The 27,999-nt window shown below is 45.5% G+C and overlaps 1 protein-coding gene across 6 annotated transcripts in view; it reads left to right on the top strand.

Annotated features, from left to right (window-relative positions):
• The window catches only part of RAB11FIP3 (RAB11 family interacting protein 3), a 111,782-nt gene that overhangs the window by 10,538 nt on the left and 73,245 nt on the right, over window positions 1–27,999 (top strand). For all 6 annotated transcript variants that reach the window (XM_061599333.1, XM_061599334.1, XM_061599335.1 and 3 more), the window contains one exon: window positions 20,144–20,237. In XM_061599333.1, the coding sequence (XP_061455317.1) occupies window positions 20,144–20,237 (94 nt within the window). The remainder of the gene's footprint in view (window positions 1–20,143; window positions 20,238–27,999) is intronic.

Consider the following 27,999-nt stretch of genomic DNA (forward strand, 5'->3'; position numbering starts at 1 on the left):
CATATTAGGTTTAAAATTAAATTTAAAATGTTTAAAAAGCCTGGCGCCGAAAAGATAACAAAGAAGGCGCCAGGCGTATCTCGTCTGGGAGGGCATTCCATAGTTCGGGGGCCACCACCGAGAAGGCCCTAGATCTAGTTGTTGATCTCCGTGTGAGACATATAGATGACATTTCTAAAATGCAGTTACGATGATGAATGTAGCAATATAAGGCGATGCCTGAATATCAAGCTCATGATGGTTGGATGGCTGACATTTGATAATTTGATAATTAGAAACCTGGAGAAAGCCCAAGAAATATACATAAATGGGCTCTAGAAAAATATCACTGACTATATTAACCCCTATATATCCAGGCAAGCCAGATGTGCACAGAAATTCTATAGATAAGGTTGGTTAGCTAGTATTTATACAAACCATTCAAATGACTTGCCTCTGGCGACAACATTGAGATTTGTGCATTTAATGTCCACTGAGGAAGACCCCTTGTGGGTTGAACCAGGATGGCATCTATAAGGGGAAATCCTGTCTCACTAACCTGTTAGAGTTCTTTGAAAGCATCAACAAGCGTGTAGATAGAGGTGATCTAGTTGACATAGTGCATTTGGACTTTCAAAACATGTTTGAAAAGGTACCTCACCAAAGACTCCTGAATAAACTTAGCGGTCATGCCACCCTGGGCTCCACTGGGAGGAAGGGCAGGATATAAATAAATAAATACTGTAAATAAGAGGAGAGGTCCTCTTGTGGATCAGGACCTGGCTAGGAAACAGAAAGCAGAGAGCAGGAATAAGCGGACAGTTCCCCAATGGAGGGATGTAGAAAGTGGAGTGCCCCAAAGATAGGACTTGTGTTTTTTAACTTGTTCATAAACAATCCTGTGTTAGGGTGAGCAGTGAGGTGGCCAAATTTGCTGCCGGTACTAAATTGTTCAGGGTTGTTAAAACAAAAAGGGATTGCGAAGAGTTCCAAAAGGACCTCTCCAAATTGAGTGAATGGGCGGTCACATGGCAATTCAGTGTACATATGTGAAGTGATGCATGCTGGGACAAACCACCCCCTTAATTTCACAGATATGCTGATGAGGTCTGAACTGGCAATGACTGACTAGGAACAAGACCTTGGGATCATAGCTGAGAGCTTGATGAAGATGTCGACCCAGTATTGCACTTTTTTTGTAACAGGATGGTCTTGCTAGAACTTTTTAAAAAAACACTAAAATATAGAATACAAAAGGAACCTGCAGCAAAATGTTGCAGTATAGAATGCTCAGGTTCAGGGTGCCAACTAGGGAGTTGCAGCTACTTTCAGGACACTTCATTTCATTCTACCTCTGCCATCCCCCTCCTAAAATCTGTCGGCATTCTGTGGCCACTGAGCATGCTCAGTCCTTACTGGGCTGTTCTCTTGCCCCTTGAGGTTTTGCTAAGTGTTCTCCCCCCCCCGACTTCTGCAAACCTTGGGGTTTTTCCTGAAACCTGACAATACCTCTCCATTGTGCATGAATTAGGATGGAAAGATCTGTCCATTTTGGTTCTTTCAGTTTCTAATTTTTCCAGTCTTAAATTCAGTTCTCTACATGTCTGCAGCAATTTGCAATTTTTTAAAAAGAAAATCCTCATGAAAATTCTTCAGCATTTTAGTGCAAATTTTCCTTAATAAACACATGGTGTAGGCAGTTTTGACCAGTGTACACACTTTTGCAAGCCATTTCCCATCACAGGATGCATTTTTTGTGTTATTTTCATACATTGATGAGGATGTATAGCCGGTATGGAGAACAAGTCTTATGAGGAAAGGTTGAAGGAACTTGGCATGTTCAGTCTGGTGAAGAGATGGCTGAGGGGTGACATGATTGCACTCTTTAAGTACCTGAAGGGCTGTCACATAGAGGAGGGTACAGATTTGTTCTCTGCTGCCCCAGAGGGTAGGACTAGGTCTAATGGTTTTAAGTTGCAGGAGCGTAGATTCAGATTGGACATTAGAAGGAACTTCTTGACAGTAAGGGCAGTTCGGCAATGGAACCGACTGCCTAGGGAGGTGGTGGGATCCCCTTCGCTGGATGTCTTCAAGCAGAGGCTGGACAGCTGTCTGCGGGAGATGCTCTAGCTGTGGATTTCCTGCTGTGAGCAGGGGGTTGGATTCGATGGCCTACAAGGCCCCTTCCAACTCTATGATTCTATGATTGCTTTTTATGCACGCTTTCTCCTAACCTATGCATTTTTGTAAACATTTGGTTGGCAAACTACATCACAACATTCAAAAAAGTGCGGATTCCAAAGGAGGGCTGTGTTTCGGTCTTCATATGGTTTTGAGAAGTGTGTGAATATGATAAATCCGGCTTAAAATGCGAACTGAATCGAAATTCTCGCCCATCCCTAGTGTGAATAGCAGGCTTTGGATTACAAAAGAATCCACACTCGGGGGGGGGATGGCTTCGCTATTGGTATATAGTCGGTTGGGGGACCATGGCCCTCAGAGCCTCTCCGCCTGGCCCTTGGAGCGGTCCCCAGGCCATCCTTTCACCAGCCCTGCTTTGCACACTCCTTGAGTGTGTGCCCTTGGCGGGAACGTATCCTTGAAGTATGATGGTGCAATTTGCTTCCCAAATGGGAAAGGGCCGTTGCTCAGGGGCAGAGCATCTGCCTTGCATGCAGAAGGCCCCAGGTTCAATCCTTGGCATCTCCAGGTAGGGCTAGGAGGGATTCCCTGCCTGAAATGCAAGAGAGCTGCTGCCAGTCAGTGTCAGCAACACTGAACTAGGTGGACCAATGCATCCGACTCAGGATAAGGCAGCTCCCTGTGTTCATCAGGAGCATCAATAGCTGACTGGAAGAGCATCTGCCTTGCATGCAGAAGGTCCCAGGTTCAATCCCAGGCATCTCCAGGTAGGGCTGAGAGAGGCTCCCTCCTGAAACCCTGGAGAGCCGCCAGCAGTCAGTGTGGACCAATGGTCTAACTCGGTACAAGGCAGCTTCCTATAGAGAGGGGTGTGTATGTGCGTAGAAACTGGCCTACGGGTAAAAAAATTTGGCCTCCTTCGCTCTGCCCGTGTTTGTCTCTGGCCCTGGCCACCACTGATGTGTTGCCCCCAAAGGATTGCCCAAAAGGGAATCAGCCCTTGGGGTGAAAAAGGGCTCTCTGCGCTCCAGGTACAGGTTGGGAACCTCTTGGAACATAGTAGACTTCTTCTTCAGCGATTCACAGGAAAGGATGGCAGGGAGTTCTGTGTAAGTGAGCTGTCTGGCCAAAGCCACATCGGCTTCCGAGGAATTCTATGCCCTCTCGTACGCTTCAGGTACTTCCGCCAAGAACTCTGCCACAGTGATAGAGAAAAAGAAGCTGATGGGCTTAACACAGATGGAGATTTTTCTTTTTCTTTTTTTACTGGTGGTTTTTCTTCTGTGGTGCAAGGGAAGAGCGGAATCCTCCCACAGGATCATTCGGCTTGAATTCTTGCACGGTCTGAGTGTTCCCCGCCCCTTCAGTCCTTGCCACATAAACCTCTGTTGCCAAATTCTGTATCTGGCTAATCTCAGGCTGCCATAGGGTGGTTCGACCGTGCGGAGAGCAAGAGCCAGTTATCTCGCTCTGACTGTGTCAGGAGCTGTGTGTTACCCTTCTGCCCCTCTTCCCTGGAAAGGGGCCGTGGGAGGGCAGTAACTCTTCCTTCGTCGTTTTCGCTACCACCAACAGATAACCACCATCCTGTCCCCAGCTGCCCTATCCATTTAAAGCAGCATCGTCCCACTTCAAACAGGTGTGGCTTTGCCCAAAGAATCCTGGGAAGTGTAGTTTTTTTAAAGGGTGCTGAGAGTTGCTAGGAAACCCCCAACTCAGAGCTACAGTTCCTTGGGGTGGTTTAACAGTTGACCTTCCCAGGAAATTTCCTGTAGGTTAGGCCCCTGTTCTTGGATTACAACTCCCATCAGTCCCAGAAAGCATGGATGATGGGAGTTGTAGTCCATCAACCCAAAGTTGAAGAACGTTGGGTTAGGCTGACTGAGAAGCCCAAGTCACTCACTGAGCTGTGTGTGGAATTGAACCTGGGCCACCCCAGTCAACCTAGGAAGCTGCTTTATTCCAATATAGACCTGTTGGTCTATCTTGCTTTATATTGTCTACACGGATTGGCAGCAGCACTCCATGGGTTCAAGCAGTGGTCTCTCCTAGCTCTACCTGGAAATGCCAAGGATTTAAACCTGGGACAATCCTGCACATGGCAGATGTAGCGGTTCCCAAACTCCCCCCCCCCCCACGAACCACTTGAAAATAATTGCTATGTGCTTTTGGCGGACCCCTTCATTATTTTTCTGCCTGTTGTAGCAATTGTAATGCGCTGTGCTAGATATGACGTTATTTTTAATTGGATGTTTGTTCCTCTTTTTATGTCTTTATTTTGTATTTTCTTGTATCGCCATTTGCATTCCATAGAGCTCAATTTGTAATGCTCTGAAATGAAATGGAAATGGACGGCCTTCAAGTCGATCCCGACTTATGGCGACCCTGTGAAGAGGGTTTTCATGGTAAGGAATATTCAGAGGGGTTTTTACCATTGCCTCCCTCTGAGGCTGAGAGGCAGTGACTGGCCCATGGTCACCCAATGAGCTTCATGGCTGTGTGGGGATTTGAACCCTGGTCTCCCAGGTCGTAGTCCAGCACTCTAACCACTACACCACCCTGGCTCTAAAATACAAGAAATAAAAAGAGCAATGAAAATATAATTAAAAATGAATATGAACACTTAATATGGGTGTGCTGTGGATCACCTGATTGAAGCTTATGGACCACCGGTGATCCACCGACCAGAAGCTAGGGGTCTCTGCTCTGTCACACTGGCTGTGCCACCCTCTTCTCATCTGCATAAGGCTGGAGGATAAAATGCCTACAGGTTTTGCACAAACTTGAGTTTTCTTAACTCTGATGTTACGGCGCAGAGCTCATGGATTCCTGCTTACAGTATTTGGCGGCCAACAGAAACGAATCAGACCTTCAATCAGTGCCCATCAATCTCTCTCTGCCACTAATGCTGGTAGCAAAGAGGTTTTGCTTGCAAAATGCGCCTATCTCAGGTATGAGTGAACACAGCAAGGAACGTCTCCCTTCCAGGAAAAAAAGTAGGCCGTGCAGGTAGGGAAATACCTTATTGAAAACAGAGCTGAGGAGAGGAGAATTGATTGGAGGTTGTTCATATTTGGGGTTGTCGTTTTAGCCAGAACAGTAGTTTGCCCAGACTGTCTGTCTGTCTGTGTGTGATTGATTGATTGATTGATTGATTGATTTCCTCCCCACCCCACCCCGGGTAAAGGCAAGCATTGTGTTATCCTAGCTGTGGGATTCAAGCAACGAAACCCTTTGCTCGAAAGGGTAACAAATAACAGAGACTTGCCTGTGCAGTTTCGTCTCTTGTTTTTCACAAAGGCGGCCTTGTGGTCTCGGGACCAGGTCGATCATACAAGCAGCCCAAGCTGTTCCTTGGGGGCAGCCTTATCTATGGGGGACCCCCGGTGGGGTGCAGTGCAGAACGTACCCTTAGGCAACGTTGCAAGGGATGTTGGTATCACCACTCTTCTGATAGCGTGCCCATTTTGCACTCTGCGTGTTCAAGCATTAAACTCATGCAATGGGCTCCCAATACAATTAAAACTGAGGTATTCAAAAGTCCTGCACGTGGATAGGAATGCAATGATGCTCCTTGCTATTGGACTAGGATCTGTTATTTTATTTCACTGTTCTCCGCCCTGGGGTTGAAATATTCGGGAGACAGCAATTCATCCCAGTGAAGCTGGGAAAACACTCGTTGACAATAAAATGAGTACTTTTGGTTTCATGCAGCCTTTCCCAACTTTTGGGTCCGTAGATGTTGCTGGACTACAGTTCCCAAAATTCCTGACCATTGGCCATGCTGGCTGGGGCTGACGGAAGCTGTAGTCCAGCAATATCTGGGGACCCAAAGATTGGGAAAGTCTGGATCCTTAAACTACCTCTCTGTATCTCATAATATACCCATTTTTCAACTTAACCTTTTGTCATGATATGCAGACAGTTGCACTGTTTTTATCTTATTGTTTTGTTTTATGTTTGGGTTGTTGGTTTTGAAAATACGTAATGAAGAGCAAGTTGTAAACACATGGGTATATGAAATAAATACCATGATCTCAGGTGTTGGGCAGGTAAAGACACGACTGGGCCGAAAGGGTTTTGCTGGCACCCGCCGATGGGTGGCCCCCCTCAAAAGCTCTGTGCGTGACGCGTTGCAAGCCCTGGTCAGCTGGTTGTCTGCTGGGGCAAAAACGGGTCACCCGACTTCACTGTGACGTCGGTGATTGACAGGTGGGTGGCCCCACTCACCTGTCAAACTCAGCCCATTGGGGAGTCCCACTTCATAATAAGGGGCAGAGTGTCCACTTCAAGGCAGATGGCAAGGCTCTGCCTGGGGGTAACTCTCTTGGGAGGGGGAAGGAAATTGAGCATCGCCTCCACATTTTGGACACCTCTCTGAAAACAACTTGTTTTTTTAAAAAAAATCTGGAAACGTTACCCTAGTGCCTAATAGTGGTCCCACATCAGTGCACAGTGTTAGGCTGATACTCCCTGCCTGACCATGCCACCGCTGATGTCCATCACTGGTACAACCCAGACTTTCTCAGAAGCCCGAGATGGGGAACCTCTGGCTCCCCAGGTGTTTCTGGACTCCAGCTCCCATCATCTCTGACCATTGGCCATGCTGGCTGGAGCTGATGGGAGTTGGAGTCCAGCAGCACCCCATGGGCCACAGGTTCCTCATCTCTGCCATTAGCACAGGAGAGCAGCTCACAATATATAAGTTTGTGAGGGGTGCATGGCTTATTTTTTTAAATGGCATCTTGAGAAATGCTGATGTAGTGCATTAGAGTGATGGGAATGGCTTTTGAAGCTGTTGCAGGGCAGGGAGGTTGCAGGTTTGCTGCCTGTGGAATCCAGGGCTCTGTTTTGCTAATGTCATCCCGCAGTCCGCCTATGTTGAATCTGCTCTTATCGCCGATTTTTATGTTTGCTTCTGCTTCTCTGGCATTGCGCGTGTGCGCTCTCGGTTTCGGAGGGGGGGGAAGGTGCATTGGCGGATGAGCAGCCGGGTTAGCTAGCGAAGGTGGTTTGGTTTTCCTGGCAAGGCACACGGCTTACATAACCGGACGCCTTGGCTGGTTTGCACAGTAATCCTTGCAGTCCTCAACGGGCCTAGTCTGATTTTTGCATGCTGCTTTTGGCTCTCCTCTCTGCCCTTGTTTTTAAAAAAGGAAAATGTAAATTCTGTAAGCGCTGTTTTCTAAAGCTGAGTCAAATTACTTTGGGAGAAGTCTCCCCACTTCCCCACCCTGAAAAAATGGGCTGCGGAAAAGGCAGGAAGCGGTGGAGCTGGGAAAAATATATCTGCTGAGAGTAGGAAGGAGAATTTTTTCCCCTAAGTTGGGTGTTGCTGTTGCTCAAGCTCAGTGTGCCTGATTATTATTCTTTAAAGAATTTCTCCTCCCTGCCATCCCCCCCCCCAAATAAGACAAATGTCTCTCCCCTTTTGCAGCCTAAGAATAGGGCCATAAAAGTGGTAAGGCGCTTGGCTGGAGTATTAGGCCTTTAAGGTGGTGGCTCCTACCCTTTGGAATTCCCTCCCGTTACATATTAACCAGGTGCTGTCTCCGTTGTCTTTTTGGCACTGCCAAAGACCTTTTTCAACAAGCCTTTTAAGTGGAGATCTATATCCCAGTCTGCATTGTATAGGAACTAGTTTCAACTGCTTTTTTAAAAGGTGGAATTGTTTTTAAATGTTTGTATTGGCTTTTCGTTATGGAATTGGACTACAACCTGGGAGCCCAGGGTTCAAATCCCCACACAGCCTTGAAGCTCACTGGGCGACCTTGGGCCAGTCATTGCCTCTCAGCCTCAGAGGGAGGCAATGGTAAACCCCCTCTGAATACCGCTTACCATGAAAACCCTATTTGTAGGGTTGCCGTAAGCCAGGATCAACTTGAAGGCAGTCCATTTCCATTTTTTCAACTGGTTTTTATTCATTTTATAATTGTATTTGTTGTGACCTGGGACTTCATGATGAAGGGCAAGTTAGAAAGTAAATCCAACAAGAGTACTTCAAGAACAGTGGTAGCTACTTAAAGATGAAGACTTCTTTAAATGTGCCACACGTTGGGATGGGGGGGGGGAATTCGATTCAGTTTGCTTCGTGAAATTGGCACTTTCTGAAAAAATATCAGAACAAAAATGAGAGTCGCACTTATCTAAACTTTGCAATGCAGTTCTCCAACCAAACACCGTTTATCAAAAATGCATAGATTAGGTTAAAGTGTGTATAGAATCATAGAATCATAGAGTTGGAAATGCATAGATTAGTGACAGTAACAGCAAGAACGTGATATATAACTGCTTGCAAAAATCTGTACGTTAGTAAAACTGCGTACAAAAAAATGTGTTTGTACCAAAAAAAATTGCACTAAAACGCTGAAGAACTTTCACGGGGACTTTTGTAGAAAAAATAATCCCCCAATTGCTGCAGAAATGTGGAGAACTGAATTTAAGGCAGGAAAAATGAGAAGCGGAGAGGACCAAAATAGCCAGATCCTTCTGTCCCTAGCCACAAGCTGAATTTCATGGCTTGGGATCAGTTAAGTGGGTAAGGTAAAGAAAGAAGGAAAGGAGAAATATTTGAAGGTGTCTTCCCCCCCTAAAAAAAACCCTCCTCTCCCAGAGGGCCAAAAGATCAAGCACTGCAAGAAAGCACTGTAGGTGTGCCTCTGTCCTCCATGTGGAATGCAAACCATTGGCGAGATCCATTTGGCACAGGCAAGACTGACTCTTGACTAGCGGCCAATAGGCGTAGGAGGATTAGTTGGGTAAATAAATGCATGCAGAGGCTGCTGCCTTACTGCTCCTGGTACACGCCGCTTGTTAACCTGCCGCAACTGCAGGCTAAAGCCTGCGCCTCTTGACTGACAGAGGAAAAAGCTAGCAAAAGTTTCAGCCAGCAGGCGAGGACCTATCCAGCCTTGTGGATAAACGGATTGTTCCCATTGCACCTCTCATCTGGGCTGGGCCAGGGCCCACACACGTTACGCATTTCCCACTGTGAGAGTGTGTGTGTTTGGGTCAGAAATCCTTGGGGCACCTACGTGTGCAGAGCTGCCAATGGGCAGAGTAGGAGTGTGTTTGGGCAAGCCTTCTCACATATTTCTTGCCACCCTCTCTCTGTGGAGTTTCGGTGACTAGTGGAGCAGATTTGGCACATGCAGTCTGTTGTTTTTTTTGGAGGGGGTGTTAGGAAGAATTGTCTCTGCTTCTTGGCTGCTGCAAGGTCTCCATCCCAGGAATGGGCCATTGTGTCAATTTTGGTTTCTATTTTTCCCCAGTCTTCTTTTCTTTATTGGTTTTCTTTATAAATGCAGACAAAGAAAAGACACTTCAACTTCTTTCTGTGTCTTTTAAAAATCAAAATAAAAACTCCCCCCCAATCTTAAGTTCAGTTCTCCATGTTTCCACATCATCTTACAATTTTTTTAAAAAAAAAGCTCTTGTGAAAATTCATCAGCATTTTACTGCAAATTTCTAATGTAGATGTTTTCAATGCAATTTTCCCTAATGTGCACTTTTTTTTGCAAAGCATATTTTCTCTAATAGGATGCGTGGGGAACTTGTGTGACATTCTAGATGTTGTTGGGACCCCCAACTCCCTTAGGCCTTGGCCAGCACAGCCAGTGGCTGTACAGTGGTGTAATCCAACCAATATCTGGAGGGCCACAGGTTCCACATCCATGCCCTAAAGTGTGACAGTGTTGCGGGAGTTGTGGGGAGGATGTGTCACTCTTGTTTCTGTTCCTTTTTTTAAAGAAAAAATCCCTTGCCCTCATGATGGTTTAAATTTAGTAAGCTTCAATCCAGGGCATCTCCTGTTCAAATTGTTAGAGTGTGTGTGTGTGCGTGTGTGCATGTGTGCGTGTGCGCGCTTAGTAGTGGACTGAAGACATAATTGATCTGTTAAGAAGAAATAATTGATCTGTTAAGAAGAAATAATTGATCCGTTAAGACTGGTAGCTGAAAGAATAAAGAAACATAGGGCTTATTACTACAAAGAGGTAATGTGAAGCAGCCATGTGACTTCCCCTCAGGGAGTCATTACTAACAAAGACAGGAAGAAGAGCGAGGAGGGAAGGAGCAAAGCCTGCAAAAAGCAACAAACACTTTAGAGGAATCAGAGGGAAGAATGAACACAAATGATCGAGTAGCGGGTGACAGGAAGGAAGGACCTCTGTAGAAGATCCTGGTGAATTAGTGCAATTCAAACTAGACAGCATTGATTTAGATAGGCAAGAAGTATTGATCTAGACAGGTGAACAATCTGCTTCCAATGTTGATCATAGCGCAAATCACAGTTGCAGAAAGAGGAAAGGGAGGAAATCTTTCCCATTGCTCTATAGACAGCATGATCTGTACATTATTAACCTGGTGCCCTATAGAAGCTCCCGGACTTAACTCCCATCCTCTCTGACCATGCTGGTTGGGGCTGCTGGGAGGTGGATTCTGTAACATTTGACAAACCCCATGTTGGTTATCCTTGGCTGAGGAGTTGTTTCACACAACTGCAGCATGATTTGCATGTGTGAACAGGCCACCGGATAAAACACAGGAAATGCTGGTTGTCTCCCATCCCCTCAAATGCCAGTGGGTTTGTATCCAGTGCTAGTCTGACCAAGGATAGACTCATTGCAATGGGTGGATCTCATTTAGGTTCACTCATTTCAGTGGGTTTCCTCTGAAGAAAACTTGGCTGGATACAACCTAGTGTCAGTGGCACCAATTCACATGTTCATATGTGAGTAAGAGGGCACGGGGGAGAGATTTGATTCAGTTTGCATTTAAAGGCGGACCTGCGTCATTTGCACTTTGCAAAACAATATATGAACTGATACACGCCCCGTCCTTTGAAATTCGTACGTCTTTGAAGTTTGCAATACAGTTCTCCAGTGAAGTAGTATGTGCAAGCTGAAGTGTGCATAGCAATGCATGTATGAGTGAAGAGGACAAACAAAATGCATTATATTAGGGGAAATTGCATGCAGAAACATGTATATTGGGAGAAGTCCACACTAACATTCTGATTGATTTTCATCGGGGGGGGGGAACAACCACCTCAAACTGTTGTGGAAATATCATGAATTTAAGATTGTAAAAATGCAAAAACTGAAATTGACAAGTCGCCCATCCCTAGTGAGTAATCAAGTGTAAAGGAATAAGGGATTCGTAGCAGCCAGCCTGAAAGTGTTGCTGAGATGCTCCTGTTGGCAGTTTTTTTCCTTTCTAATTTATCTCCTGTATAGAAGAGTAGTAAAAAAAAAGGGGGGGGCTATAATTCAAGATTGAGCCCTGTTCAACTTTCCGAGCTCAGGGAGATTAATGCGTTTTGGTCTGGGGGACGCCCATTCATTCGAGGCGCCTTGTTTTGGCACTGGGGTTTTGCGGTTAAGGAAACACTGTTTTCTCTTCCTTGGTAGGCTTACAGTTTCCCCTCTCTCTGTGTAATTTTTAAGACCAGGTCTTCAATAAATCTTCCCCTTCCATCCGCCCAGCTAGACTGAAATATTTTGGTGGTTTCTGTCAAGGAAGCCTGATAAAGGAATTTCTGACGAGAACAGGACACTGCCCCTGTAACAGGAACTACAATGCAGGAATTGTTCTCAAGGTAGCCTTGTAGATCGTATCACACTTCAGCTCCTGGAAACTTGGTTTCGCCTGGGATAAAGGTTTCTGTAAAGGGCAAGACGCTGTGTGTGCCTGAAAGCCAATCCTTGTCAACAAGAAAGAACTGGTTTTCTTTTCTTTTCTGAGTTAGAAGAGATCTCCACGACCTGAGCTCTTCTGCAGGCAATTATAAAATAGGGTGACATTTGAACAATAACTTTTTAAAATCAGGTGCTGCTTATTTGCCATGCACCTTCTGGAGCCCTCGGCATGGTGAACCTATGAAGATGTTAACAGTTTAAGCATGGCAGGTTTTTTTTTCCAGTGGAGGTTGGTCCGTTAGGGAGACTGAGGCACTGCCCTACCAACTTCCCCTGCCTTCTTTCTTACAACCAGGCGAGGGGGTGGAACTGCCTGTCACCTTCTTCCTCCTTAATCTCTGCGTTGTCTTTGTAGAACTCAGCAACGGGGAGGAGGGTGGGAGCAAAACTAGAATTAGTTGGCTCTGCTTGTCATTGGCTCTGGTTCCCTCTACTGTTGGGGCTGCCTGCCTTCCGCCCCACCAGCAGTGGCGGCTGGCGCCCATTAGGACCGATGGGGCAAGAGGCAAGGAAGCCAAGAAGTGGAGCCAGACGCAGGGACAGGCCAAGCTCATTCTAGTTTTGCCCCCATCCTTCTCCTTCCTGCTGAATACTGCAAGAGCAACACTGAGATTAAAGGTGGAGGAAGCTGACAGCCAGGGCCGCCCCTTCTGCTGGTTGTTTAAGAAGGCAGGTAGGTGGAGGCTGGCTGACTCAGGTTGGCGGGGCAGTGCCCTGCTTGCCCGAGTCGACCAGCCTCTACCTCCTCCCAGCCCCGATGGGCTCTAGCCCCCGCTGCCTTGAGCAGGTGTGAGTGTGGCCCTCTTTAAATAGGGATTGGATGCCATCCTGCATGCGAGATGCTTTGGGGACAAGTCTGTTTCAACTTGGGGAAGCGTTACATGGCCCCCGAGCAATCCATGGTGAAGGCAGAATATTAAAAATAGTTTGATGGTAACGTCTAGTTAACAAAATGTGCCGCTCTTTAACTTTCTCTTTGATGGGGGATGTAGACCCAAACATCTGGAGGGTGCCAGGTTGGTCTATAGTAGGTCTACTGTCTTTGTGAGGGGTGTTGGCCTCCGTTCTGTATGTTCTTTGGCTCAAATCTCACCCTCTCCTTCCTGTTTGAAAAGCTCAGACTCTCCACAGAAACCCTATCCTTGCTGTTCTCCTATGCCCAGCCAAATCCATATGGTGAAGCCCTTGATTTAGGAGGGGCGATGTTTGCTTTTACATAGAGGACTCCCTGTTCTCAGTTGTGTCTCTGTTTTTTTGATCTCTTTCTGATTCAGGTTCCTTCTGTGGACTTTCCCTTGCAGGGATCTGGAAACCCTTCCTCCCTGCTTCAGTACAAAACAATATCCATAGTGGAAACGTTTCACCTAGAGGCAAGGAATTTGCTTCCTGGCATACTGTGCATAACCTTCTGGCTTAAGGAATGTGTGCGTGTATGAATGCGCGTCCCAGGCTGCCTAGCGGAGAGAGCGTGTTTGCAGAGAACAGTCTATAAATGCTAAGCTAGGGATGGGAACATCTATGGCTGTCCAGATGTTGCTGGACTCCACCTCCAGCCAGCATGACCAGTGGATGATGGGAGTTGTAGTCCAGCAACATCCGGAGGGCCACAGGTTCTCCATCTCTGTGCTAAGCATGATTTGGGGACTTCTTGTTGCAATTCCCTTTGTGTGGAAGAAAACACACTTTGCGTGTGCTTAGGTGCACTCCTTTCATGGTGTGTTGTGTGTTTTCCAGAGCTGACCTGTGGCTTTGCATGCAAACTGGCCTCCCATAAGCTCGATCCTAGCAAGCCACACTTACGCTTTGAAGAGTGTAAGGTGGTGATGGTGGCTTATGATTCCTTTTTGAAAGGGTGAGTTGTCACTTGCTTTGATGCACGATGCTGCCAGGTTAAATGAGACTTATAGGTGTGCATGGGATTGTAGCCTTAACATTATAGTGCATTTCCAAGTTTGATAGATGGCGAAACGACCCTTTTAAACGACCCAATGAACTTTTACCTGCACAGCCATTTCTACATGGTAGGAATGTTATAGTTTCTTGTTATTTCCCACTTTGTCGTCCCAAGGTGCTCAAGGTGCTGTACATGGTTTTCCGCCGCCTCATTTTACCCTCTCAGCAACCCTGTCAGGTTAGGGAGACAGCGACTGGCCCCAAGTCACCCAGGGAGCTTCGTGGCTACGTAGGGATTTGAACTCTGTTCTCCCAGGTCCTAGACCAGCAACCTAACCACAGCGCCAGGCTGGATTAGACACTTCAGCAGAGCTTTAATGCTATCTAAATCTTGACAAGCTAGAACAGTATGTTCACCTGACCCACCAAATAATTGGCTAAGTTTTGTTTTAACTTGGATGCCTGTTGCAGCAATTCTAATGCGCTGTGCTAGATGCTGTGTGATTAATTGTATTTTTACAGGCACGCCGCGGACCACCTGAATGAAGCTCATGGACTGCTGGTGGTCCACTGACCACAGTCTACAATGACTGGCAGCTGCTGCAGAGTTTCAGACAGTCCTACCTTGGAGATGCTGGGGATGGAACCTGGGACCTTCTGCATGCAAGGCAGATGTCCTACCACTGAGCTCTGGCCCTTCCCCACATTGCTAATGTTTATGATGTGGTTGCAAGGTCGAGGGACTATAGCTCAATGGTACAGACCTTCCTTTGTACGGTGAGGGCCCCTGGTTTGATCCCTGGCATCTCCAGTAAAAATAAGCAGCTGGTGATGAGACAGATCTTGTGAGATGCCACTTGGTGTAGACCTGTGCAGTGTGGAACCTGTGGACCTCCAAATGTTGTTAAACTACACTTCATAGCATCTCTGATTATTGCCCATGCTGGCCAGGGCTGATGGGGGTTGTAGTCCAGCAACATCTAGAGGGCCACAGGTTTCCTGTCCCTGGTGTAGACAGTACTTGTAGACAGATTCTATAAGGCGATTTATTTATTTATTTATTAGATTTTTATACCGCCCGACTAGCATAGCTCTCTGGGCGGTGTACAACAAAGTGCAAAAATATACAAAAATTCCATAGTAAAATACAACAACAATGTAAAAGAATAAGAAAACTAAAAGCAATTACAACACATATTAAAACTAAATTAAGTTAGATTAAAATGCCTTAGAAAAGAGGAAGGTTTTGACTTGGCGCCGGAAAGACAGTAACGTCAGCGCCAAGCGCACCTCATCAGGGAGACTGTTCCAGAGTTCGGGGGCCACCTCTGAGAAGGCCCTAGTTCTAGTTATCACCCTCCGATGCTATACTAACATATTTCATATGTTCAGGATGTATCTCAACTTAATCATCACCTGTTGTTGCTGTTAATATTAAATTTATTACCTGTCCTTCACCAGTAGGTCCTGGGGCAGTTCACAACAACAAAAAATGCAGTATTAAAAGCAGTTTAAACCAAATTACACCCACAGCTGGAGAGGGTCCTAAACATAGATACCTCAAGTGTCAAAGGCCAGGGTGAAGAGTTGTGTCTTTAGCATACAATGAAAGCTGTACAGGTCGGGACGAGGATACCTGAAAGATCTTCTCACCCCTTATATATCCAGTTGATCACTGTGCCCTGCAGGTGAGGGCCTCCTGCAGATACCATCTCATCAGGAGGTCTGTTCCACACAATATAGAACCAGGCCTTTTGTGCGGTGGCACCAACCCTTTAGGATTCTCTCCTGTTAAATATTCAGCAGTTGCCATCTCTGTTATTTTTTTGGCACCTACTGAAGACCTTCTTTCAAAAAGCCTTTTAAGTGGAGACCTTATCCCAGTCTGCATCTGTGTTGGAATTGCTTTTGAAGATGTTTTAAAAGATGTTTTGTTTTAAAGATGTTCTTAAGTGTTTTATTGTTTGTTTGCCTCCCTCGGCTCCTTCTGGGAGGAATGGCAGGATATAAATTTAATAGCTAAATAAAGTGCCAGTCACATTTCTGTGGGGAGGGAGTTCCACAGCTTCGAGGCCGCTGCAGAGAATGCCTTCTCCTGAGACACCCCCCCCAACGTCTGAGGGCAGTGGAGCTACCAAGAGGGCCTCTTCTGCTGATCCCAACACCTGAGAGGGTCTGTAGGGAAGGAGATGGTCTTTCAGATACTTTGTTGCAGGCACACAGGAAGCTGCTTTGTACTAAGTCAGGCTATTGGTCCATGTAGCTTAGTATTGTTAACACTGACTGGCAGCAGCTCTCTAGGGTTTTCAGGAGGGAGTGTTTCCCAGCCCTATTTGGAGATGCCAGGAATTGAACCTGGGACCTTCTGCATGTAAGGCAGATGCTCTCCTACTAAGTTGGAAACAGATACAGCTATAAAGCTTGTAGCCTGCCCAGGGCTTGGCTGGCAGTGAATCTAGTTCAGTCACTATCCTCAGCTTTGTAATACCAATTTAGACAAAGCCCACTGAAAAGACAAAGGAGGAACGACTATGAAACCATCGCTTACATTTTTTTAAAGAAAGCCTTTTGAGGTTTTGTGTTTTCTCGTGCCTCAAGCATTCATCTTTTTCCTGTTCTCCCCCCACCCCATTCCTCATTTATGTGCAACAGAAGAAGTAAAGTCATGATGCTTTTAGGCACAAAAGACTGCTGCGAGCTTCTGGTTCCGTGGTTCTTTTTCACTGAGTTGTGTTTTATTTACTCTGTGTGTGCTGGATGAAAACACTAAAAAAGGTTCTTGTAACAGGAGACTTGCCAATATGAATGCTGGGCTGAATGAGAAGCAGAAGTTCTGAATTTATAGTGAGAACAGGAAAAGTCGTAATGGCAATATTCAGGGCAGCTGAGAGCATCATGTGCAAAAGTCATGAATATTCATGGCTTCCCCCAAAGAATCCTGGCAACTGTAGTTTAAGAGTGCTGAGAAAGGTTAGGAGACCCCTTACTCCCCTCAGAGAGCAACAATTCCCAGAATTCCCTGGGAAGAGGCGCAGACTGTTGTACCACTCTGGGAATTGTAGCTCTCTTAACAGTCTGTGCCTCTTGTTGCTCTGTGAGGGGAACACACACACAGTCTTGCGTAAGAGGTAATATGAGCATCCTCCTCTGTGATGGGCCCATCTGTAATTGCTTAGTTGATGTGTTTTATAATATTATTATTATTATTATTAATAATAATAATAATAATAATAATAATAAATATCCCACCCTTTCTCCCAAAGGAGCCCAGGGTGGCAAACACACAAAAATAAAACAATTAAAACATCTTAAAAAATAATTCCAGTACAGATGAGGCTGGGAATGATCTCTACTTAAAAGGCTTGTCAGAAGAGGAAGGTCTTCAGTAGGCATGGAAAAAGCAACCAAGATGGCATCTGTGTAATATTTAAAGGGAGGGAGTTCCAAAGGGTAGGGGCCACCACACTAAACGCCCAGCTCCTACCTTGTGTGGACCAACCACCTCATGAGATGGTATCTGCAGGAGGCCCTCTCCTGCAGAGTGCAGTGATTGATTGGGTATGTAAGGGGTGAGACGATCTTTCAGGTAGATCAAGTTGTGAACCTTTGAATGTATGTGTGAAGTGCGCTATTCATGGTTCATATAGCTGCATGGGGATCATGGGTAGCAGACTGGGATAGGTCTGTGCCCAGGCCCTTGGGAGAACTGTGGTCATAGTAAGTCATAGATCTGACCTAGTTCAGTGGCCCAGCACATAAGACTACTTTGTGTCTTCATGAGGTAGAAGCTTATCAAGAGAAATGCTAGGGTGGTCTGGGTGGCGATAGTGACAGCGCTGTGAACAACTGATCCTTTTTTCTAAAAGAAGCATTTAAATTGCAAATTGGCGTGGTGATGTGCTGCTTGAAAGTGTCCTGTTTTCGAAACTTCTGATCAGCTTCCTGTTTGTCGCGTTTTAAAACAAAACTTTCCACTGAAGAATGCAAGGACAGCAGAGGTCTACATACATCTCTTGAACTTTCTTTTGTTTCTAATGTGTTCTGTGGTTGATGTTACTTGCTGATATGTTAAATTCCACATGTCCTGAATGCTACAGCAAGGAAGCGGCGACTGACAGCTTTCGTGAGGGTTAAAATTAGTCACCTTCTGTGAGCACCTTTGAAGACTTTTGCTCACCAACTAGCTGAATATAACACCCGGGGATGTTTTACGATAAATATAGACCTTCAGGCCTTGGGGGTCAATTGCGGCCCTCCAGGCCTCTCTATGTGGCCCTGGGACTCTTCCCAGGCCACACCCCTCTTCCTAGGCCATGTCTTTCATCAGGCCTACTTTGCACCCTCTTCTTCATTATTATTTAATTCATCTATTAATCACTTCTCATGAGGCATCCTGAAGCGATTTGCAATACCATAAAAACATACATAGAACAGTTGGGTGCATTTATTTATTAAATTTATATCCCAGCCTTCCTTCCAGAAGAAGCCTAGGGTGGCAAACGAATGACAAAACATCTATAGAACATATAAAGAACAAAACATATTTTTAAAAATATTTTTTTTAAAAAGAAAAGGAAATATTTTAAAACATCTTAAAAACAATTCCAACACAGACTCGGTCTGAGATAAGGTCTCTATGTAAAAGGCTTGTTGAAAGAGGAAGGTCTTCAGTAGATGCCAAAAAGCTAACAGAGATGGCGCCTGTCTAATATTTAAGGGAAGGGAATTCCAAAGGGTAGGGGCCACTACACTAAAGGTCCACTTCCTATGTTGTGCAGAACGGACCTCCTGATAAGATGGTACCTGCAGGAGACCCTGGCTTGCTGTACTATCTAAAAACAATTAAAGGATTTTTATCTATAAAACAAGTAGCGTTGAGTGTGTTTGCCTGGTTGGAATGTTCCGTTCAGCCTGACACAGCTAGTATGAATGTTCCTTGCTCCACCCACTTTTTGCTTCTGGCTCCGCCCACCACTGACATGTGGCCCCTGGAAGGTTACCTAAAAGGGATGGTGGCCCTTGGTCTGAAAAAGTTTCTCCACCCTGATAATATACCATTTTCTGTCCTTGGGATTAAGTAAGGGCTATGTAGCTAGGAACCAAGATCTGGGAGTACAGCCATCACTAGAAGCCATTCAAAATAAACAGAGTCTGTTAGGTTCGCCTTCTTGGGGAATGCAGCGCCCTAGACATTTAAAATATACAAATCTGTATACTTCTGAAGAGTTTTCTTCTTTAGCTCCCCAAGTGGCCCCTGTGAGGTCCCATGACTTACAGAATGCGGTTGGGGGTCTATTGGAGTGATGTGAGAGAGGAGTCTTTTAAAAAAAATTAGAGATGTGGAACCTGTGGCCCTCTGCAAGTTGTTGGGACTTCTAGTTCTCATATGCCCCAGCCACCATGACCAGTAGTTTGACCTATATATCACGATATTGAAGATCGTTAGCCTGACTTTTACAGTAGATTAGATTGCTCTTAAATTTATTTAAAGTGTTTTTATCTTGGGTGAAAAAGTGTTCCCAGAGGAGAGTAGCTAACAGATACCAGTAATCGCAACAGAGCCTTCTCTGTCATGGCCCCTAGACTATGGAATGCCCTCCCCTGTGAGATAAGATCAGTCCCCATTTTTAGACATCTGCTGAAGACCCATCTTTTTATACAAGCCTCTTAATTGGGACACCTTGGCAGGCCATATATTATCCCCCCCCCCCAAAAAAACAACCCTCATCTGCCATCAGATATAAAAGGCCTTTCAAGGGACCTGATGATTGAAACAGCTTACTAAAAATAAATCCTCTAAACTTCCTTGTTTTGTGATTTCTAACAAGTATATGTTCACAGCGTTTTGCACCCATTCTTTCTGTTAATCTTTACAACCACCCAGAAATGTAGACCAAGTGTTATTCTCCCCTTCTTGGGGGCAGGTTACTGGGGCTGAAAGCCACTGTACAAGTTCATGGATGAGGCAAGGGTTTGAAGTGGGGAGGCCTGTGCTCCTACATCTGACTTCTGGGTTAATGATTCCAAAAATCTACCCTTTTTTGTCTCTTGTGCTTCTGTTATGGATATCTTTGTTGTGCGGTCTAGAAAACTAAGCACAGGAATTTGCAAAAGGCTTGGAGCAAGGCCTTGGGTTGCAAGGCAGAAATCATAGTGGGAAAATTTGGGTTGTCCTGCTTCTGTAGAATCTTGTATGCAGAAGGTCCCATGTTCAATCTCCAATGGCATCTCCAGGTAAGGCTGAGAGAATCTCCTTGCCTGAAAAGCTGGAGAGCTGCTGCCGGTCAGTGCTGACAATACTGAGCTAGATGCACCAAGGGTCTGACTGTATAAGGCAGCTTCCCTATATTCCACTATGCAAAACCAAAACTAGGGCCTAGTCTAGCTGTGCCAAATTGTAATGTCAATTTGATTTTTTAAAAAAATTGCAGGTGAAGGACCTGACCAAATTCTTGGACCCCGCCGGACTTGGAGTGATCAGCTTTGAAGACTTCTGTCGAGGAATCTCTGCTATCAGAAATGGAGGTCAGTTTTTATTTTTATGTATGTGCATAAAAGAGAACCAGGATTGGGTCACCAGCTTAGGAGGAAGCCTTTCCTGAATCTCCTCCATATGGAGGAATTTCCTGACATTGTTAATCCCCCTCACCCTTTCAGGGATATTCAGTGCCCCTTTCTTGAAATGTCATTGTCGTCCTAAAAGAAATGAATAGAGATGATTTGGTGGGAAAGGGCATCGGCAATTATCTGCTCAGTTGATGGATAGGAAGTAAATCAACTCTCAACTTTCAGTAGGTTTGGCTTAGTTTATTTATAGGCTTCCTGTTGGAGCATCGCCCATTCAAGGCAGCCTAGGCAGCGTAACATCACAATGTGTAATCAAGGGTCTTCCCCGCTGATTTATGGAGAATCCAAAAGGGCTAATTAAATGACTTGGTGATAGGGATGGGCGAGAAATTTGATTCAGTTCACATTTGAAGCCTAATCTATCAAATTCACACTTTCTGAAACAATACGAGAACCGAAACACAGCCATCCATCGAAATTTGCACTTATTTGAATTTTGCAATGCAGTTTGCCAACCAAACAGTGCTTACAGAAATGCATATGTTGGGGGAAAGTGTGCATAAAAAATGAATGTATGAGTGAAAATATACAAAAATGCATTATGTGACAAGAAATTGCTTGCAAAACTGTGTATGTTAGCAGGGCCGGTTCTAAAGGGCGGCCGGGTTGGGCACTGGCCGAGGGCCCCTGGAACTACAGGGGGCCCCTCTGCTCCCCTTCTGCAATCCGTGGCAGTAGCCATGGATCGCAGGGCAGGAGCTTCTGCCTGCCCGCCATTCCCTCACCCCACCTACCTGTTGCCTGCCTTTTAGCATTGCCCTTAATGAAGATGGTGGCTGAGGATTCCCTAAGGTACTGAAGCCCTTGCCGCCATCTTGGTTGATGGCAGAGATGACCGTGCGCGTGCCATCAACAAAGATGGCGGCAGAGGCTTCATCCCCTTACGAATAACTGTGGCCGCCATCTTGGTTAATGGCAGTGCTAAAAGACAGGAGACAGGTAGGTGGGGGGGCTGCGTGCTTGTCTGCACACGCCGGGGCCCAGGGCAAGCTGATGCCCAAGGGCCCTGGCATGCCTGGGGCTGGCCGTGTACGTTAGTCAAAACTGCCTACAAAATGTTGGGCTGGTGACCAGTAGGCATTACTGTCTCTAGTAGTTTTCCATGAAGCCTGCAAGTGTGAAGACGTAAGTGTGGTTAAGGGGGAGTTATGTCTATGCCCTGTCTGGGAACGGACGGCCAGGGCCGTTGCTATGGTAGCCATCTGATAGCGACTGGGAAAGTTCTAACAGAGTCTATGTGTTGTTCTCTTCTGAATTATGCCTCTGAGCTGAGAGGCTGTCTTTTGTGTTTATCTATGGAGAGTGATGTACCAGAAGGGGGGTAACTGAAGAATCTCTACATGTATTTACTCTTAAGCCTCTGGCCTTAATGTCTTTCAATAAAGACTCTTAACATGCTCTGAAGAAGTTTCTTGCTCAACTTAACTCCAACGTAATGTATGCTGTTTCACACAACAACGCACACACGCCAAGAGTGGTAGCAGAGGATGGTTACGCTCCACAGCGCATTACACCGGAGTAAGTTGCTGGTCTGACCGGCAGACGGAGTTCCAGAGAAGGCAGCTTGATTGATTGAACCAGACGGAGGTGAGCAACATGGCTGTAAACCTGTCTGGGGGAGGCTTGCCGATGGAACGACTTAATGAAAAGAATTTTGGCAGCTGGAAGCCGAGGATGCGGGCTTTGCTGATAAAAGAGGATTTATGGGACGTGATTGAGGAAAAAACCCCGGCGGTACCGACCGCAGCCTGGAAGCGTCGAGACCAGAGGGCGCAGGCGTTTATAATCTTGGCTCTATCGGATTCTCAACTGATGTGTGTGAGAGATGAGCCGTCGGCTAAACAGACGTGGGACGTGTTGCAGGATATGTCCCAGGAATGGCAGCGGAGGCAGGAGGCGCAGAGAGCCCAGCCGGTGGAAGCTGTCAGAAGCAAGGAGGAGAAATGTGCCGAACCGGAGCAGGCTGTCGAAAGCAGACAGGAAAACAAGCGGGAGCAGCAGCGGCTGAAGTCTTGTTTTGCCAGTGGGGCTCGTAGGCATCTCCGTAAAGATTGTGCAATCAAGCGAAACTCCAGGGACGGAGGCTTGAAGCAAGGAAGTGTAAACTTTGTTTGTAAACAGAAGTCTAAAGACTTGGAACAAATTAACTTTATTGTCGACAGCGGAGCAAGCCATATATTAATCAAAGACAGGAGTCTGTTTTACACGTCTACAGATGAGCAGGACTTTGTTTTACTTGCTGATGGATCACGGAAATCCGTAAAAGCTAAAGGCCTGGTGAAATTTGACAAACTTGGACTAATGACAGACTGTTTGTTTGTTTCGGAATTGGCTCATAATATTTTATCAGTTAGAAAACTGGTGAGTTGTAATTATTCAATTTTGTTTCACAAATACCAATGTTTTGTAATGAGGGGAGATCAAATGTGCATGCAGGGAAGCCTTGATGATTCACAGTTTAAAATGTCCATGGGTGTGAAGTGTGCTGATGCCTTGAGTTTAATGGGGCGGAAAGGGAATGACCGCCAGAGCTGTAAGAAGACAGCTGTTAAAAGCACACAGCCACAGTATTCATGTAATGCAGTCAGGCTGATGCCTGAAAGAGTGCATCGCAGCCGAGTTTACAAGCCACAGGGTAAGAGACGTGGCAAACGTGCACCTAGAGCACAAGAGAATGCATATTTCAAAGTTTGGTGTCCAGAAACACAGCAGTTAATTCTGAGCAGAAGCATTAAAGTCTCAGAAAAGCCTTGGGATCAAAGGGAGACAGTCCTTCTTACAGGAACAAATGACACACAAACACAAACACGAACACAATCACAGAAATTTCAGCCAGATGTTGACATTAAAGTGGAAGGTACACAAATACCTCTCAGAGATGTTTTGAATGAGCTCATTTCTGGAAAACGCAGATCAAAGAAACGAAAAGCTGAGGAAATGGAAGCTCCTGCGCAGGTTGTGCCAAGCACAAGCACAAATGGGGGGGCAGAGAGAGCCGAGGCTCTGGTTCCTTTAAGACGCTCCACGAGAGCGAATTTAGGCAAACCGCCTGACAGATTTACTGTGGGATTAATGACAAGTCCTGGAATGAATAAAGTTGTAGACATGGATCCTGAGACACTTTATTTGACATGTGTTGAACCAAAGTTTGAGTGAATACACTTTTGAACTGTAGTGAGATGTAAGTTTGAACTGTACTGAACTGAAAATGCAATGTACTGAAATGTATTGCAAGAGGTATTGTAGAAATGTATGACTGTATGACTATGTATTATGGAGATGTATTTCATGTGTATTTTGCAGTCTTAATGGAAAAAGGGGGGCTGTTGGGCTGGTGACCAGTAGGCATTACTGTCTCTAGTAGTTTTCCATGAAGCCTGCAAGTGTGAAGACGTAACTGTGGTTAAGGGGGAGTTATGTCTATGCCCTGTCTGGGAACGGACGGCCAGGGCCGTTGCTATGGTAGCTATCTGATAGCGACTGGGAAAGTTCTAACAGAGTCTATGTGTTGTTCTCTTCTGAATTATGCCTCTGAGCTGAGAGGCTGTCTTTTGTGTTTATCTATGGAGAGTGATGTACCAGAAGGGGGGTGACTGAAGAATCTCTACATGTATTTACTCTTAAGCCTCTGGCCTTAATGTCTTTCAATAAAGACTCTTAACATGCTCTGAAGAAGTTTCTTGCTCAACTTAACTCCAACGTAATGTATGCTGTTTCACACAACAACGCACACACGCCAACACAAAACTGTGTTTATTAGGAGAAATTCACACTAAAATGCTGGAGAATTTTCATGAGGAGTTTTAAAAAAAAATTGCAAATGTGGAGAACTGAATTTAAGATTGGAAAAATGAGAATCTGAGAAAACCAAAATGGGCATATTTTTTCATCCCTACTTGTTGATTACTTGCATCCCTCCATATATTATCTTGTTACTGAATGTGCAGACACTAGAATGAATGATAAGCTGTGGGCTCTTTTGTTTGTTTTTAAATCAAGCCATTTTGTTCTTTATACCTATTTAGACAATTTTTTGTCTCTGGGTCTTCGCTGGTTTTGAATGGACTGAGGGTGCCTCCCGACCTGCATCAGCCTGACCCCTAGAGTGTCCTTGGGGGAGACCATCCTTAATTCTGGCACTGGGTGCATCTCTTTGGCCACATCCACATCATACATCTAAAGCATTATTATACCACCTTAGACAGTCATGACTTCCCCCAAAGCATCCTGGGAGCTGTAGTTTGTGAAGGTCGGTGAGAGTTGTTAGGAGACCCCTATTCTCTCTCTCACGGCTACAATTCCCAGAGATCACTGGGAAGAAGGCCTGATTGTTAAGCCACTCTGGGAATTATAGTTCTGTGATGGAAATTGGGGTCTCCTAAACTACTCTGGCACTCTTAACACTCAGCGCACTCCCACTGTTGACTTTCAGGCATCGCTTGAAGATTTCTTTATGCTGACATGCCTACACGGCTAGTTCACCTTTCTTGATTAGCTTATCATTTTAGTAATTATTTTTATTGTTCTTATGATTTTTTATGTTTTATTGTATTTGTGTATCTTGTTCTACACCACCGTGATATTTTATATGAGTTGGTGGCATATCAATATTTTTCTAACCAAATAAAAATAAATATCCCCTTGCAATGAGTAAGAACATAAGAACATAAGAAGAGCCTGCTGGATCAGGCCAGTGGCCCATCTAGTCCAGCATCCTGTTCTCACAGTGGCCAACCAGGTGCCTGGGGGAAGCCCGCAAGCAAGACCCGAGTGCAAGAACACTCTCCCCTCCTGAGGCTTCCGGCAACTGGTTTTCAGAAGCATGCTGCCTCTGACTAGGGTGGCAGAGCACAGCCATCACGGCTAGTAGCCATGGATAGCCCTGTCCTCCATGAATTGGTCTAATCTTCTTTTAAAGCCATCCAAGCTGGTGGCCATTACTGCATCTTGTGGGAGCAAATTCCATAGTTTAACTATGCGCTGAGTAAAGAAGTCCTTCCTTTTGTCTGTCCTGAATCTTCCAACATTCAGCTTCTTTGAATGTCCACGAGTTCTAGTATTATGAGAGAGGGAGAAGAACTTTTCTCTATCCACTTTCTCAATGCCATGCATAATTTTATACACTTCTATCATGTCTCCTTTGACCCGCCTTTTCTCTAAACTAAAAAGCCCCAAATGCTGCAACCTTTCCTCGTAAGGGAGTCGCTCCATCCCCTTGATCATTCTGGTTGCCCTCTTCTGAACCTTTTCCAACTCTAGAATATCCTTTTTGAGATGAGGCGACCAGAACTGTACACAGTATTCCAAATGCGGCCGTACCATAGATTTATACAACGGCATTATGATATCGGCTGTTTTATTTTCAATACCTTTCCTAATTATTGCTAGCATGGAATTTGCCTTTTTCACAGCTGCCGCACACTGGGTCGACATTTTCATCGTGCTGTCCACTACAACCCCGAGGTCTCTCTCCTGGTCGGTCACCGCCAGTTCAGACCCCATGAGCGTATATGTGAAATTAAGATTTTTTGCTCCAATATGCATAATTTTACACTTGTTTATATTGAATTGCATTTGCCATTTTTCCGCCCATTCACTCAGTTTGGAGAGATCTTTTTGGAGCTCTTCGCAATCCCTTTTTGTTTTAACAACCCTGAACAATTTAGTGTCGTCAGCAAACTTGGCCACTTCACTGCTCACTCCTAATTCTAGGTCATTAATGAACAAGTTGAAAAGTACAGGTCCCAATACCGATCCTTGAGGGACTCCACTTTCTACAGCCCTCCATTGGGAGAACTGTCCATTTATTCCTACTCTCTGCTTTCTGCTTCTTAACCAATTCCTTATCCACAAGAGGACCTTGAGCATCTGGAGGTTGCTGCTGTGGAAATGGCCACTCTGGCCTTTTTGTATTTGTGCCCAGGAGGACTTGTCTCTGTTCTGCACTCATAGGAAAATAGGAAGCTGCCTTACATTGAATCAGAGATTAGGTCCATCTAGGTCAGTATTGTCTACACTGACTGGCAGTGGCTCTCTAGGGTTTCAGGCAGAAGGCACTGCCAGCCCTATCTGGAGATGCTGGGGACTGAGCAAGGCGGGTGCTCTACCACTGAGGTACAGCCCTTCTCTTTGAGAACTATCTGCTTTTCTTCAAGCATACCAAAGGGGAAACATACTACTTTTGAGTCTTCCAAAGTTGACATCAACACAACCTCTGTTGAGTTGCAAACCTTGCAGGAGCATTAACCCACGATGAACTGTTGCTGCAAACGTATCTTAAAAATCCAGATATTGCCGCAGAGGGGAGTCTACGAGTGTTTTATATTGTGCTCTCTAGAACTGCTTTCCGAGAGGCATGGCTTCAAGTTTCTATCCATAATTCATTGTTTGCAATATCACAGTGCTGTGACAATTAGATAGCAGTGAAAACTGGAAATGGACTGCCTTCAAGTCGATCCCGACTTACGGAGACCCTGTGAATAGGGTCTTCATGGTAAGCGGGATTCAGAGGGGGTTTCCCATTGCCTCCCTCTGAGGCTGAGAGGCAGTGACTGGCCCAAGGTCACCCAGTGAGCTTCATGGCTTGTGTGGGGATTCAAACCCTGGTCTCCCAGGTCATAGTCCAGCACCTGCAGTAGCAACCAATAAAGCCTTCACTTCTGGGCTGCTTGAACTTTTAGTCTCTTGCAGCTGAATAGTTCAGTACTGATTGGCTTCTCTTGGGGCGAATGAATTTGACATATCTATCAAAACTTGCTTTTTTATCTTTCTTTCTTTCTTAAACAACTCTGCCAGTTAAATGATTCTAATACTTACTGGTCTGAGTGAGAATCGTGGTAGTTTTTTTGAGAGCATGTTGGTACTGGAACAGCAGGTGAAGATTGCACCTCATCTAGAGTGGTGCGGTATAGTGCTCTTGTGACGTTGGGACAATATTGTGAGAACAGTTATCAGGATCCAAAGAGCTACTTCGGGCGTGCCCAAGGTCTTAGGCATGCCCAGTGGGATATCTGTGTCTTTGTTGAAAGAGCAGACTCAGTCACACAGTTTGCATGTCATGGTAAGCTGTAGTTTTATGGTTCGCTATGAATGCACCTTATGTGGGCAGTTTTGCTCTTCCCACGCTTTTGGGAATCCTTGGTTTAGTGTTATGCCCCTTGTTCAGGGATTGTGGTTTGTTTCACATCCAACAAATGGTGATCTATAGCTAGAGTTTGTTCTTAGCTTACTTATTGTGGTTTGTTAGGAGCGAAACAAACCATGATCCCTGGTTTGGGCGTAATACTAAAGCAGGAATCGTGCTTTGTTTCCTCCTAGTGGGAGATGGAAGGAGCAAACCAGGTGCGATTACATTCATGCACAACAAGGCATCCCTGGCGGGCCAGGAAATGCTGCGCTTTGAAGCCCCAATTGTCTGTATTCCCAAGCCTTTTGCAAGCCAACTGAATTGCTCCTTACAAAAATTGGACATTTAAAGACTAGCATGGGGCTCTTCGGAAAAGGGCTTTCAAACAGCCCCACGGTGCCCTTTGAACCTTCGGCTTTTGGAGATTCAAAGAGCAGTGCTAGAAGGGAGAAGTGGTTTCCATTGAATGGAGACAGCTTCCCCCTCCTTGAACAAGGCACTCTTCCACCACCCATCAGCGGATGGGCTCATGGG

Source organism: Rhineura floridana, chromosome 17, assembly GCF_030035675.1.
Source record: "Rhineura floridana isolate rRhiFlo1 chromosome 17, rRhiFlo1.hap2, whole genome shotgun sequence".
NCBI lineage: Eukaryota > Metazoa > Chordata > Lepidosauria > Squamata > Rhineuridae > Rhineura > Rhineura floridana.